This window comes from Lipotes vexillifer, unplaced genomic scaffold, assembly GCF_000442215.2.
Source record: "Lipotes vexillifer unplaced genomic scaffold, Lipotes_vexillifer_v1.1 scaffold149, whole genome shotgun sequence".
Lineage (NCBI taxonomy): Eukaryota > Metazoa > Chordata > Mammalia > Artiodactyla > Lipotidae > Lipotes > Lipotes vexillifer.
The window spans coordinates 2,146,931-2,159,841 of NW_006779962.1; the positions used below are offsets into that span (position 1 = coordinate 2,146,931).

Sequence of the window (12,911 nt, forward strand, 5' to 3'; positions counted from 1 at the left end):
CTCGTGATGCCGGCGGGGCTTAAGTCAGGGTTGAACCCGATCATCACCGAGACCCTTTCAGCAAAGCAACAAGCAACTTGATTCCCCAGCCCTGCCCACACCCCAGCAATAAACATGCGCAGGCGGCATCCTTTTGAGCTTTGGCTTTGCCTCCCCCAGCCCCTCCCTTCTCTTCCCTCCCACCCCATCAGTCACCCACTCTGGAGTGAGCACTGAGTTTACCTTATGCTTTTTCTCCAGTTTAATGGCTTTCTGGTTGGCCTTTTGTTCCTGCACCCATAGCTGCTGGTACCGATGCTGCAGCAGATCAAAGAAGGGGGTGGAAGGCCTGTGGGGAAGCAGTCAGATGGGCTTGAGGTCGGGGAAGGCCCCCCTCCCCAGAGGCTGCCCACCTGACCATCAGGGCTACAGAGCAAAGTGTTCTCCCCAAGGCTGTGAGAGTTTCTCTCTGGCCCTTCTGCAGCCGTGAAAGAAACGGTGCCTCGTGTGAGTTGTTCAACAAACACTTACTGTCCACCAACCAAGTGCTGGGCCTGACATGGTGACAGACTCTCTCCTTGACCAGATTTTAGGCAGGCTTCTCAGAGCCCTCAATTTGATTAGGCCTCGTTCTTGGGACCTATCTTTGGCCGGATGAAGAGTCCGCCTTAGCAAAGAACCCTGCTAAGTCAATCCCCCCGCCCTTGACGTCTGATCACCTTGGCCTGCCTTTACCAAGAGTCCTATTAAGTCAGTTTAGTAAGAATCTCCCTACCCTTGAAGTCTCCTCGTAGTAATTTTCCATCCACTCTGCTCCTTGGCTATAAATCCCCACTTGTGTTGTACTCAGAATTGAGTGAGGTCACTTTCGCCTTTGCAATAATGCTGAATAAAATCCGTCTTTACTGCCTTTAACCTCCGCTCTAGTTCTCTTTGACAAGGGTTTCCAGCCAAGGAGAACTTACCCTGTGTAGAGCATTTTGCATGCCCCACTCCTCACAGCACTGTAAAGTGGGTACTTTTATCATCCCCATCCTAAGGTCCCAGAGCAGTGGGGCAGCACTGTGTGTGAGACCCTCTCAAGGTAACCTAATAGGTGATGAGGAAAAGTTCTTTATAGAAGAACCAAAGCTAATAAAATGCAGGAGGAAGGACAGAATTGGGGGAAGAGAATCATTACTTTGCAACACCTAATGATAATGGATTTAGGTAATAATCAATGATTAGGTGGAAGGCTGATGAGGAACTTTACAATGGATGTGTCAGGCTACAGCAGCTGGACCAAAGGATCAATTTGTTTTTATTGAGGTAAATATGCATAACATAAAACTTACCCAAGTGTTCAATCTTACCATCACTGGGAGTGACAGATGTGGGGCTGGGAGTGATTAATAGGAGGTATGTAGCACCACCCACCAAACACTTTGGGGGAAACAAACCCCAAAGTGAGCCCAAGGGTAATCAGACTTCTAGACCATCACTGTCAAATGGAAATATTATGTGGGCCGCCATGTAACTAAAATTCTTCTAGTAGCCATGTTAAAAAGAGTAAAAAGAAACAGGTGGAATTAATTTTACTAATGTATTTTATTAACCCAATATATCCAAAATATTATCATGTCAACACGTAATTAAAGATAGGAATGGGGTATTTAAAAGGTTGTTTGAAAATCTGAATTTAAATTAGCTTAAATAAAATGGAAAATTCAGTTCCTTAGTGCCACCAGCCACATGCCAAGTGCTCAACAGCCATGAGGGCTAGTGTGCCATTTTGGACGCACAGCTCTCAGCCCAACTACCATGATTTACAGGAAATGCAGGGGGAAAAGGAGCATGGTAAACACCGCCACGAGGATGCTGTTTGCCACGTCTGGAGTGTGGGACATTCTACAGGACAAGTGACTCAGTCACTTCAACAAAGGACATTGAAGAAAGGGGAGGATGAGGAAGTGATATTGATCAAAAGTGACTTAAGAAATACATTAACCAAAGGCAATATGTGGACCTTGTTCAGATCCTGCTTCAAACAAACCAACAGGGGAAAGGTATTTTTTGAGGGAAAAGCGAACACTAGCTGAGTTTCAGAAGCCGTGAGGAAATAGTGCTAATTGCGTGGAGTGTGATAATGATATTGTGGTTGCTTTACGTCTTAATGTTAGAAATACCTACTGAAGGGTTTGGGGGTAAAATTCTGTGTAGTTTAGAATTTGCTTTAAACAAACCTCCAGCAAGGGGCTTCCCTGGTGGCGCAGTGGTTGAGAGTCCGCCTGCCGATGCAGGGGACGCGGGTTCGTGCCCCGGTCCGGGAAGATCCCACATGCGGCGGAGCAGCTGGGCCCGTGAGCCATGGCCGCTGAGCCTGCGCGTCCGGAGCCTGTGCTCCGCAACCGGAGAGGCTGCAACAGTGAGAGGCCCGCGTACCGCAAAAAAACAAACACACAAACAAAATACCTCCAGCAAAAAATAAAGCACGGTAAAATAAAACAACAAAGTAAAAAAATGAAACAAGGGTGACAGAATAAATTGAGAGTGGATGAATCATTGTGATGAGGGGTGATCATGGATGTGTATTATCCTATTTGCTACACTGTTGTGCATGTTTGAAATTTTTCGTAATAAGAAGTAAAAAGACAAAGGGGAAAAATTCAGGGAATGAAGCTCATTGTTTTCCCCGCTCCCTTCTTTCTCATCTTCCTTGTGATCACAAATGGTCTTTTTTTTTTTTTTTTTTACATCCTTATTGGAGTATAATTGCTTTACAATGGTGTGTTAGTTTCTGCTTTATAACAAAGTGAATCAGTTATACGTATACATATGTTCCCATCTCTCTTCCCTCTTGCGTCTCCCTCCCTCCCACCCTCACTCACAAATGGTCTTTATCACCTTCTCCATCACTCAGCTCAGGTCCAAGCTGACTGCCTCCTCATATTTCTGGACCAGAGCGTCTCACATTTTACAATGCATAAAAATCACTGGCGCCCCCTCCCCAGAGGTTCTGATCCAGGAAGCCTGGGGGTGAGGCCCAAGAAAGAACATTTTTAGCAAATATAGGAAGTATTTCTGATACAGGGTGAGTGGGTTGAATGGCGCCCTCCCAAATGTTTCCATTTTAACTTCCGGAACCTGTGAGTATGACTTTATTTGGAAAAGGGGCTTTTGCAGATGTAGTCAAGTTAAGGATCTCGAGATGGGATTAACAGTATGTAAATCGCTTTGGGGGGTAGGCCTTCGATCCAATGACAAGTGTCCTCATAAAATATACACAGAATCGGAGATACAGGGGAGAGGAGAGGGTGAGGTGTAGACAGAGGCAGAGAAAAGCCAGAGAACGTCTGGGGCCCCCGCAAGTTGGAAGAGTCCAGGCAAGATTCTCCACTAGAGCCTCTGGAGGGAGCACCGCCCTGCCAACACCTCAGCTGCAAACTTCTGGTTTCCAGAACGGCAAGAAAAATGCATTTCTGTTGTTCGAAGCCGCCAGGTCTGTGGTCATTTGTTACGGCGGCCCCAGGAAATAAACACATGGCGGTTCCTCAGCCCACACTTTGGGAAACACCAAGAGAAACTGCAGTGCCGACGCGTGCTGTCCAGAGAAGTTCCCGAAACCAGACATCACTGGGTCTTTTACAGCAGAAGGAGCCTTCCAGCAGCGTTTTGCAGACCGTCACGTGAGCGTGGATCACAGAGGGGATCTTGTTCGAGGCATGTTCTGGTTCGATGGGTCTGGGGCGTCTGGAGAGGCTGTGCCCAGGACCTACCCTTCAGGGCTTAAGGCCTCATCAATCATCCAGGCCTGGGGCTCTTACCCCCCGGAAGTCCCACGGAGTGGCAGACCACCATCTCTGAACAGGAGTGTATAGACACCATGTCTGCGGAGAGGGCCCACAGCTTTCATCACATTTTCAAAGGTGCAAATGCCCCCGGAAAAGTTCAGAGCCTCTGTTCTTCCCCTGTGACCTTATTTCACAGACGAGGGAATCAGAAAATGGAGGGACTGAGCAGTGAGGCTACTCCCAAAGCTCACATACAGTAAGGACCCGAGACTGCAAACCTGGGGCTTCTGGCTTTGTGTTTTATACAGTCTGCACGGTGGTCCTTAAAGTCTTTGAAATTGTTGTCAACACTTAAAAACTGGGAAATTTTACATTAAAGGAACCCAGCTTTCCAGATTGTCTTGAAGATGTATACATTCTGGCCAAGTGGGCCTGCATTCCTACATGGCAACAATTGGCTTGAGCTGAGTATCAAGTGTCATTTAGCCCAAGTCCGCTCCCTTCCCTATTGTCCTCCACTGCCTGCTGGGCCAGTCCAAGTGTTGGATTTTGTGGCTCCAGAGCCAGCCACAAAGAGCTGGACTGGACCCTAAACATCCTCTTCCCAGCCCCCTCCCATTCTCCCGCCCTGTCTGTGCACCCAGGACAGTTCACCTCCCTTCCATGGGGACCTCTTTGGGACTAGACTGACGCGGGACTCCGCTTGAGAGGAGCTTCAGTGGCTTTGAAATGCCACTTGAGCTCAGAGGTCTCTTTACAGGGCAGCCTGCAGTGCATCTACAAACAGTGGCTCTTTGTTTTCCTGTTCCCTTACCCCTGTGGTGACTTTTATTACTTAATTATTACACACCCCATGCTTCTGAGCAGCCTAATTTATAGCCATGCTTTCTAATGACACGAGATGCGTAATCTTGCAAGATCTACCCCAAGAGGCCATTCACAACAGAAAAGCTATTTTCCCAGCAGCCCCCACTGCCCACATCACCGCGAACCCACCCTCGCAGCCCTCCTGCAGCCTCGCTGACCATCTTTGTGTCCTGCTCCAGCCAGCGGTTCTTATTACTGGGAAGAGGCAGGCGGGGTTGGGGGTGGGTGGCGCTCAGAGCAGAAGAGCTGACAGACCTTGTAAGTTACAACAGCCTAAGCCCTGACTGGCTGACGGAGGTCCAGCAGGTTTTGCCCATTTCTGCTCAGGCTCATTAAATCAGATTAAAAGGTGGAGAGGCTTGTCTGACATGGGGAAAACCCAGGACGTAAAGTGTATCACATCATCCCTTGCTTAAAATGCCCTTGACAGCCTCCCATTTCTTAGACTCAACCTAGATGCCGAGCTACGGCCGGCAAAGCCCTTCCCTCCCCAAACTCCTCCCTGACACTCAGCATCTCCTTTGCCTTCAGGTCTCAGCTGTTTGGTCACCTCCTCAGAGGGCTTTTCCCTGACCCGTCCATCCTCAAACGGCCCTTGCCAGGTACCCTCATAAGCAGAAGCTGTCTTGTTCATTTGTCATGGGTTTATTATAACTGGTCTTGGTCATTGAATACCAATGCCAGCAGGCATGGTTTCTGTGGGATGTGGACTGATGTGGCGCTGCTCTCAGTAATTATGCTTTGTTGAAACAGAGGGGAAGAGAGGGAGGGAAGGAGCCAGAGAAAGAAAGATTAGGCAAAATTTTAGGAAATATACTTTTCATACTTCAGGGTATTATGAATCAGGCTATATATGAGTTGTAGGAAATTTAAGAGAGTTAATTGACGGAAATTGTAATCCAGTGGAGGGAGGAAGGATAGCCTTTTCAACAAGTGGTGCTGGAACAACTGGACATCATGGACAAAACCCCAAACAAACAAGAACCTCTTGACCCAAGTCTCGTACTTTATACAAGGATTAACTCAAAATGGAGCACAGATTTAAATGTAAAACTGTGAAACTTTTAGAAGAAAATAGAGGAGAAAATCTTTGAGACCTAGGGCTAGGCTAGGTGATGAGTTCCTAGACTTGACACCAAAAGCATGATCCAGGAGAGAAAAAAAAAAGATAAATTGAACTTCCTCTAAATTAAGGACTCTTGCTCTGTGAAAGAGTCTCTTGAGAAGATGAAAAGATAAACCACGACTAGGAGGAAATATTTGCAAACCATGTACCTGGCAAAGGACTCCTATCTAGGCTATGCAAAGAACGCTCAAAGCTCAACAGTAAAAGAAATAAGCACAAACAAGCGAACAATTGTATTAGAAAAGAGGCAAAACACGAAGAGACATTTCGTCAAAGAAGGTACATGGATGTCAAATAAGTACATGAAAAAATAGCCAACATCCCTCGCCATTGGAGAAATGAAAATTAAGAGCACACTGTCACGTCACTACACACCACTTAACACAGCTAAAATAAGAAATACCTAGTGACAATGCCAGAGCAAGGATGCAGAGAAACTAAACCTCTTATACATTGCTGGTGGGAGTGTAAAATGGTGTAGCTGCTCTGGAAAATGGTTTGTCTAGTTTCCTAGAAAACCAAACATACACCTATCACATGGGCCCAGCAATTGCACTCCTGGGCATTTATTCCAGAGACATGGGAACTTATGTCTACACAGACACCTATACACCAATGTTCGTAGCTGGAATATTTGTAATATTTCCAAAGTGGGAACAGCCAAAATGTCTTTCAATGGGTGAGTAGTTAAACTGTGGTCCATGCATACTATGGAATACTACTCAGTTGTAAAAAGGAATGGACGATTGATACAGTAAAGACTTGGATGATGTCAAGGCCATTATGCTGAGTGAAAAAGACCAGTTTCACAAGGTCACATACTGTATGATTCCATGTATATACCATTCTTGGAATGTTCCAGGGATTAGGGAGAAGGGTCACTATGTGAGTGTATGGGGTGGGGGTAGGGGTCTTTGAGGTGATAGAACAGTTCTGTATCATGATTGTTACACAAATATACACGTGATAAAATGCGTGGACACTAAATACACAAAGGAGTGCATGTAAAACTGGTGAAATCTGGGGAATTTCCTGGTGGTCCAGTGGTTAGGACTCAGCACTTTCACTGCCCAGGGCACGGGTTCAGTCCCTGGTCAGGGAACTAAGATCCCTCAAGCCGCGTGGCGCTACCAAAAACAAAACAAAACAAAACAAGACAAAAAACAGCTGGTGAAATCTGAATGCAGTCTGTGTATTGTACCAACATCAATCTTTCAGTTTTGTTTTGTTTTGTTTTTTTGCGGTACGCGGGCCTCTCACTGTTGTGGAGCACAGGCTCCGGACGCGCAGGCTCAGCGGCCATGGCTCACGGGCCCAGCCGCTCTGCGGCATGTGGGATCTTCCCGGACCGGGGCACGAACCCGTGTCCCCTGCATCGGCAGGCGGACTCTCAACCACCGCGCCACCAGGGAAGCCCCAATCTTTCAGTTTTGATACTGCACTATAATTATGTAAGATTTTATCACTGGAGATAACGGGTAAAGAGTCAGCAGGACCACTCTGTTCTATTTCTACAACTTCCTGTGAATCTGTAATAATTTCAAAGTAAAATAGTTTTTCAAAATGCAATCGAGCATGCTAGAGGAAAGCCTAAACTGTCTTTCTACTTTATAGAAAAAATATTACAAAATTACTGTCATACAAAGAGGTGATCAAAGAGTATGGAAGCAAAAAATGTAGGGGAAAAAATGAATATGGGGTGTGACAGGCAATTAAATCCTTTTAAATGTGTTATTTTTCTGGATTTTGTGGTTTATGATATTTGTCAGCTAATTTAAAATTTTAATTTGTTCTGATTTCTTTTCTCATTCTACTTCAGTATTCTGTTTTATGCCTAAATTTGTATTCATGATTTTGAACTTGTTTTTCTTAAAGGGAACCCCCAAACTTGAATATGCTCCTGGTGCCACGGAACGTGGAGCTGCCCTTGAGAGCAGGTAAGATGTTTCTCTTAATCATAAGAGAGTATTAGATATAACTTTGTGCTAATAATGTGAAACCAAAACAAAATGGGTGATTTGTCCAGGAAAATATAAACAATCAAAGTTGACTGAAGTGCTTACAGAAAATGTTAATAGAGCCACGGGTACCAGGCCCGGGTGTGTTCACACATGCACCCTCCCAACCTTGCTGAGAACAGTATTCCAGGACTTTCCAGAACTTTTTATAAAAAAGCTTCCCGCTTAAAATAGATAACCAACAAGGACCTGCTGTATAGCACAGGGAACTCTGCTCAATATTATGTAACAACCGAAATGAGAAAAGGATTTGAAAAAGAATAGTTACATGTATAATTGAATCACTTTGCTGCACACTTGAAACTATCACAACATTGTTAATCAACTACACTCCAATACAAAATAAAAAGTTAAAAAAAAAAAAAGAAAAAAATCTTCCCACATCATGTTATGATCCCGAACTGAGACAAGGAGAATGCCTTGGTCAGTCTCACTTAGAAGAGCAAATGAAGGCCTTCCCTGGTGGTGCAGTGGTTAAGAATCTGCCTGCCAATGCAGGAGACATGGGTTCGAGCCCTGGTCTGGGAAGATCCCACATGCCATGGAGCAACTAAGCCCGTGTGCCACAACTACCGAGCTCGTGCGCCACAATTACCGAGGCTGTGTGCCACAACTACTGAAGCCCACACGCCTAAAGCCCGTGCTCTGCAACAAGAGAAGCCACCGCAATGAGAAGCCCGTGCACCACAGCAAAGAGTAGCCCCCGCTCACCGCAACTAGAGAAAGCCTGCGTGCAGCAACAAAGACCCAACGCAACCAAAAATAAAAATAAATTTATAAAAAAAAAAAAGAAGAGCAAATGAAAAAATACTAAGTGAAATATTAGCAGATCACATTGGGCAATGTACTAATACCGGAAGGGCCTATCGTAATGTCCTCCACCCACCCTCCAGCCGAGGAGTGTGGGAGCTGAGGGAAGGACCCCAGAGAGCAGCTCATCCCCTGCCCCTTACCACTGACCTTCCAAAGCAGGAAGGAAAGAAACTGTCCCCCCGGTGAAGCTGGAACTTTTGATGGTTACACTAGACTGGACATATTAACTAGTGCACACAGATGGCCTTTTGTAACTGGAAATGAGCAGGGAAGCCATGGATACCTGAGACTTCACCCGGGAAAGGGGCTGGGAAAGCAGTTGAGCCTCAGAGCAGGTTTGAACAAGGCAAGGACACTCACGTTCCTGATTCCCCTGCCCCTCCCACTTGCTGCCATTTATCAGGAAATATTATATAGCTACCAGAAAGAATGAAGCGGCCATATGTGTAATAACCCAGAAACACCTTCAAGACGTAGGTCAAGTATGAAAAAAGGAAGGTGGGGAGAAATAGCCACGCCTGTGTAAGTGCATCGACACAGGTGTGACGGATGGAAAAATGACTCGAAGGAAGCCCTCAGAGGATGGTGCTGGGGGAAGAGGGCAGACATGGTAGGTGGGGTGAGGGGCCCCTCCCCCTCCAGTCTACTTACTGGTTTTATGTGACTCTTTCGCAGCAAATAGAGCAAAACAAGAAACCTACACCTGAGAGGTCACATGACTCGGCCAGGGCCACAGTCAGTGATGGCAGTGATGGATCTGGGTCTGAATCAGTGTCAGGATGCCAGCCCACTGCCTCCATCCCCGTGCCACCCCACCACGAGCAGCTCTGCCGACCTCACACCAGAACTGGCCGGGCTCTTTGTTTTTCGTCCTTTTCACCACAAGCAGCTGAGGGTGGCCAGGCCTTCTGGGCCTCACTGGCCCAAGCTGGGGAATTTCAGCATTTTCCGTATACTCAACCCTTCGGGGGTCCTAAAGACCCTTGCATCTTTAGGAACCATTTTTCTTGTTTTCTTCTGCAACTATTTTTTGCTGCTACCTTAAAACATGTCCAAGGTTTTTTATCGTTTGGTTTTTTTTTTTTTTTTCAAGAAAACGTAGTTCTTTATAATAAAAAAAAAGGTATTTTTTCCGCCCTAAAATGAATGAGTTTTGCCACAGGATGAAAGCCCCTGCGGTCACAATTACAGCCGTCCGACCTGCAGCTTTCTTTGGAGGAGATGGAGGGGGTCCACTCAGAAGATCTGAATTGTTTATCCTCACTAAATGAGATGGGGAAAGTGGGAGTGGGGAGGCCGAAGCCCAGAGAGGTCAAATGGCTGGCCCAGGGTCACACAGCATGCTCAGTAGCCCAGCCTGGACCCCCCCACCCCCACCCCTCAGGCTACGCTGTCTGCAGCCAAGAGAATGTGAATCCATTTCCAAAAGGGCTCAAGGGGCTGCCAGCTAACCAACTCAGATAGAGGCCAAACCCAGGGGTCTGGCTACTCTCATGTAGGACCCCAGACCTTCCCAGACACTGTCCTCCCTCACCAGACCCTCCCCTCCATATAGGAACTGAGGCTTTTTCAACGGTGCCAATCCGATGCTGTCTTCCTCAACGCCCACTGGTGGCTTCTCCTTGCCCCTAGGGTGCCAGCACAATTTTCAAAGGCCCTGGCCTTGGGGTGCCGTCTTTGCACGGGTGTCCTCCCAGGAGCCCCCTCACCTTCCCCGGTCACTCCGTCCCATACTTCGGGTGTTGGCCTAAAGGAGATGCCCCCTCCCCATCCCGTGGTTCCCCCCAGAGACCTCCCTTAGCTCTGTCGACTACACCTCCCCTGCTGCTCTTTACACTTGGGAAGGTGTTTTTTTTAATATTTACAATGATCAACTGATCAATTCAGTGTCTGCCTTTCCCATTAGGCTCTGAGCTCCATGGGACAGGGATTGTGGCTGGACTGTTCACTGTGCAGCCCGGCTTGGACAGTCTGCACTTTGTAAAAATGCTGAGTGGCCCCGGAAACCTTTAAAGACCCCTTTCCTGAGGACACTGGCCTCCTCAACTGCAACGCCCAAGAGGGGGTCTTTGGCAGAAACGAGCTTTTCCTTGGGGAGCCCAGTGATGGGACAGGGGTGGCCCTGAGTCCTGCAGAAAGGGTCCAGGCACTGAGGCCAAGCCATGGACCTCTTGATTCCTCTCTCCATCATGGGGGCTCAGTTATTGAAGCAGGTGTGTCAGAGAGGATCCTGGATCCTGAAAGGAACAACAGTGGCAGTTCCTCAGCCCCCAACCCACCCCCCCGGAAACAGAGGGCACAGTCAGGACAGGTGATGCAGGGGCAGTGGCCCCTTCCCAAAGATGAATTAGGGGAGTTGTGCAGCAGAGAAGGCTAGACAGGAGTTCTTCATTGGATACCCAGGTGTATAAATTTGTCAAGACTCATCAAATTTTACATGGACCGGGACTTCCCTGGTGGCTCAGTGGTTAAGAATTTGCCTGCCAATTCAGGGGACACAGGTTCGAGCCCTAGTGTGGGAACATCCCACATGCCGAGGAGCAGCTAAGCCCGTGCGCCACAACTACTGAGCCCACACGCCACAACTACTGAAGCCCACGCGCCTGGAGCCCGTGCTCTGCAACAAGAGAAGCCACCGCAATGAGAAGCCCGCGCACCGCAATGAAGAGTAGCCCCCACTGGCCGCAACTAGAGAAAGCCCGCGCACAGCAACGAAGACCCAATGCAGCCAAAAATAAATAAATAAAATAAATACATTTATGAAAAAATTTTTTTTACATGGACCATTTCATTATCTATAAATTATACCTCAATAAAGTTGTGTTTTTTAAAAAAAGAACTAAGGAGACAGAGTGAGGTCAAAATAGCCCAGGCAGGAGTCATCACAGAGGAAGGTCTTCACGAAGGTACTAGGGAGCCATGGATGGTTTCTGAGCGAGGGAGGAGGGAGGGCGTGATGACAGCCACACTTGGGAACTGTTGCTGGGGGTGGTGGGGTAAATTAGTGGAAAGGAAGGGAACAGGATGTGAGGATACAAGGCCACTCCAGAGGGAGGAAAGACACAGCAGATGAGCTACACATCTTGTGAATGGGATCTCAACTCTGTGCTCACTTACCCATCTGTCCGTCCATCCATTTGGCCCACCCAGGAGCCATAACCAGTTCCCCGTGATGGGCCAGGTTTTATGAGGTGTGGGGACATGCTCACGGGGACGCGCTGTCTGCACCCTGGGGTCACAGGGCACGCAGCAGAAACACCGATAATCATCACAGCTCACACTTCCTCCTGCTACCTGTATCCTTAGGACACTAACCTAGAGACAGATACTAATACCCTCTTTTCACAGATGAAAAATCTGAGGCCCAGAAAGGTTCAGTGTCTTGCCCAAGACCACACAGCCAGTGGGTGACATTGCATTTGCCTGGGAAGCCCTTGAGCATATCCATCCTGCAGCCCTGCCCCCCTGCAGAGCAGAGGGCTAATTGTCAGTGTAGACGCGGCCGTTGGAACTCAGAGGAGAGAGCCAGTGAATTGAGCAAAGGCGTGGAACAAACAAAGTCCCCTCTGAGCCTTTTGACGGGTCTTTGGGGATGAGCAGAAGGGGACTGAGCTGAGAAATGAAGCAAGGGGAACCCAGACAGAGGGTGCGGCGTGAACAAAGATGGGAATCAGGCCTAGCGGGCGCCACGCCTCGCAACCCCTAGACCCGCCCGAGGGCCATCGGAGAATAAGAGCCATTCAAAAATGCCTCCCAATTTTAAAATGAGCACTTACTACACCAAGCCCGCTGGCAGCACTCCAGCTGCCGTCTCCCTGATGCTTCCATAACCTTGAAAGTGAGGATGAACAGCTCTGCCTTCAGATGTGGAAACTGACAACGCAGAGCAATCAAGCAACTGGCCTGTGGTTTGCTCACGGATCATGGAGTGGGCCAGGCGACAGAGCCAGAGTCCCCATCCAGCTTCCCCGGCTCTAAAGATGCCAGGTTCCGACAGTTAGGCTGTGCACTCAGTGACCCCCACGGCAGCTCTGAGTGACCTGGGCTGGCGAGGCCACTGCCGAGGGCTTCGACAAATTATTTGCTGATAACCTGGCAGGAACCTGTCGGAAAAGTTCCTCACCACCCTAACGTTCCCACTGACAACGAAACCGTGTCAAAACTCAGTCTGAGGGCTTCCCTGGTGGCGCAGTGGTTGAGAGTCTGCCTGCCGATGCAGGGGACGCGGGTTCGTGCCCCGGTCCGGGAGGATCCCACGTGCCGCGGAGCGGCTGGGCCCGTGAGCCATGGCCCCTGAGCCTGCGCGTCCGGAGCCTGTGCTCCGTGGCGGGAGAGGCC

At 48.3% G+C, this 12,911-nt stretch overlaps 1 protein-coding gene across 2 annotated transcripts in view; it reads right to left on the reverse strand.

Moving 5' to 3' along the window:
- The window catches only part of CFAP77 (cilia and flagella associated protein 77), a 138,814-nt gene that overhangs the window by 27,631 nt on the left and 98,272 nt on the right, over positions 1–12,911 (reverse strand). For both annotated transcript variants that reach the window (XM_007453110.1, XM_007453109.1), the window contains one exon: positions 223–328. In XM_007453110.1, the coding sequence (XP_007453172.1) occupies positions 223–328 (106 nt within the window). The remainder of the gene's footprint in view (positions 1–222; positions 329–12,911) is intronic.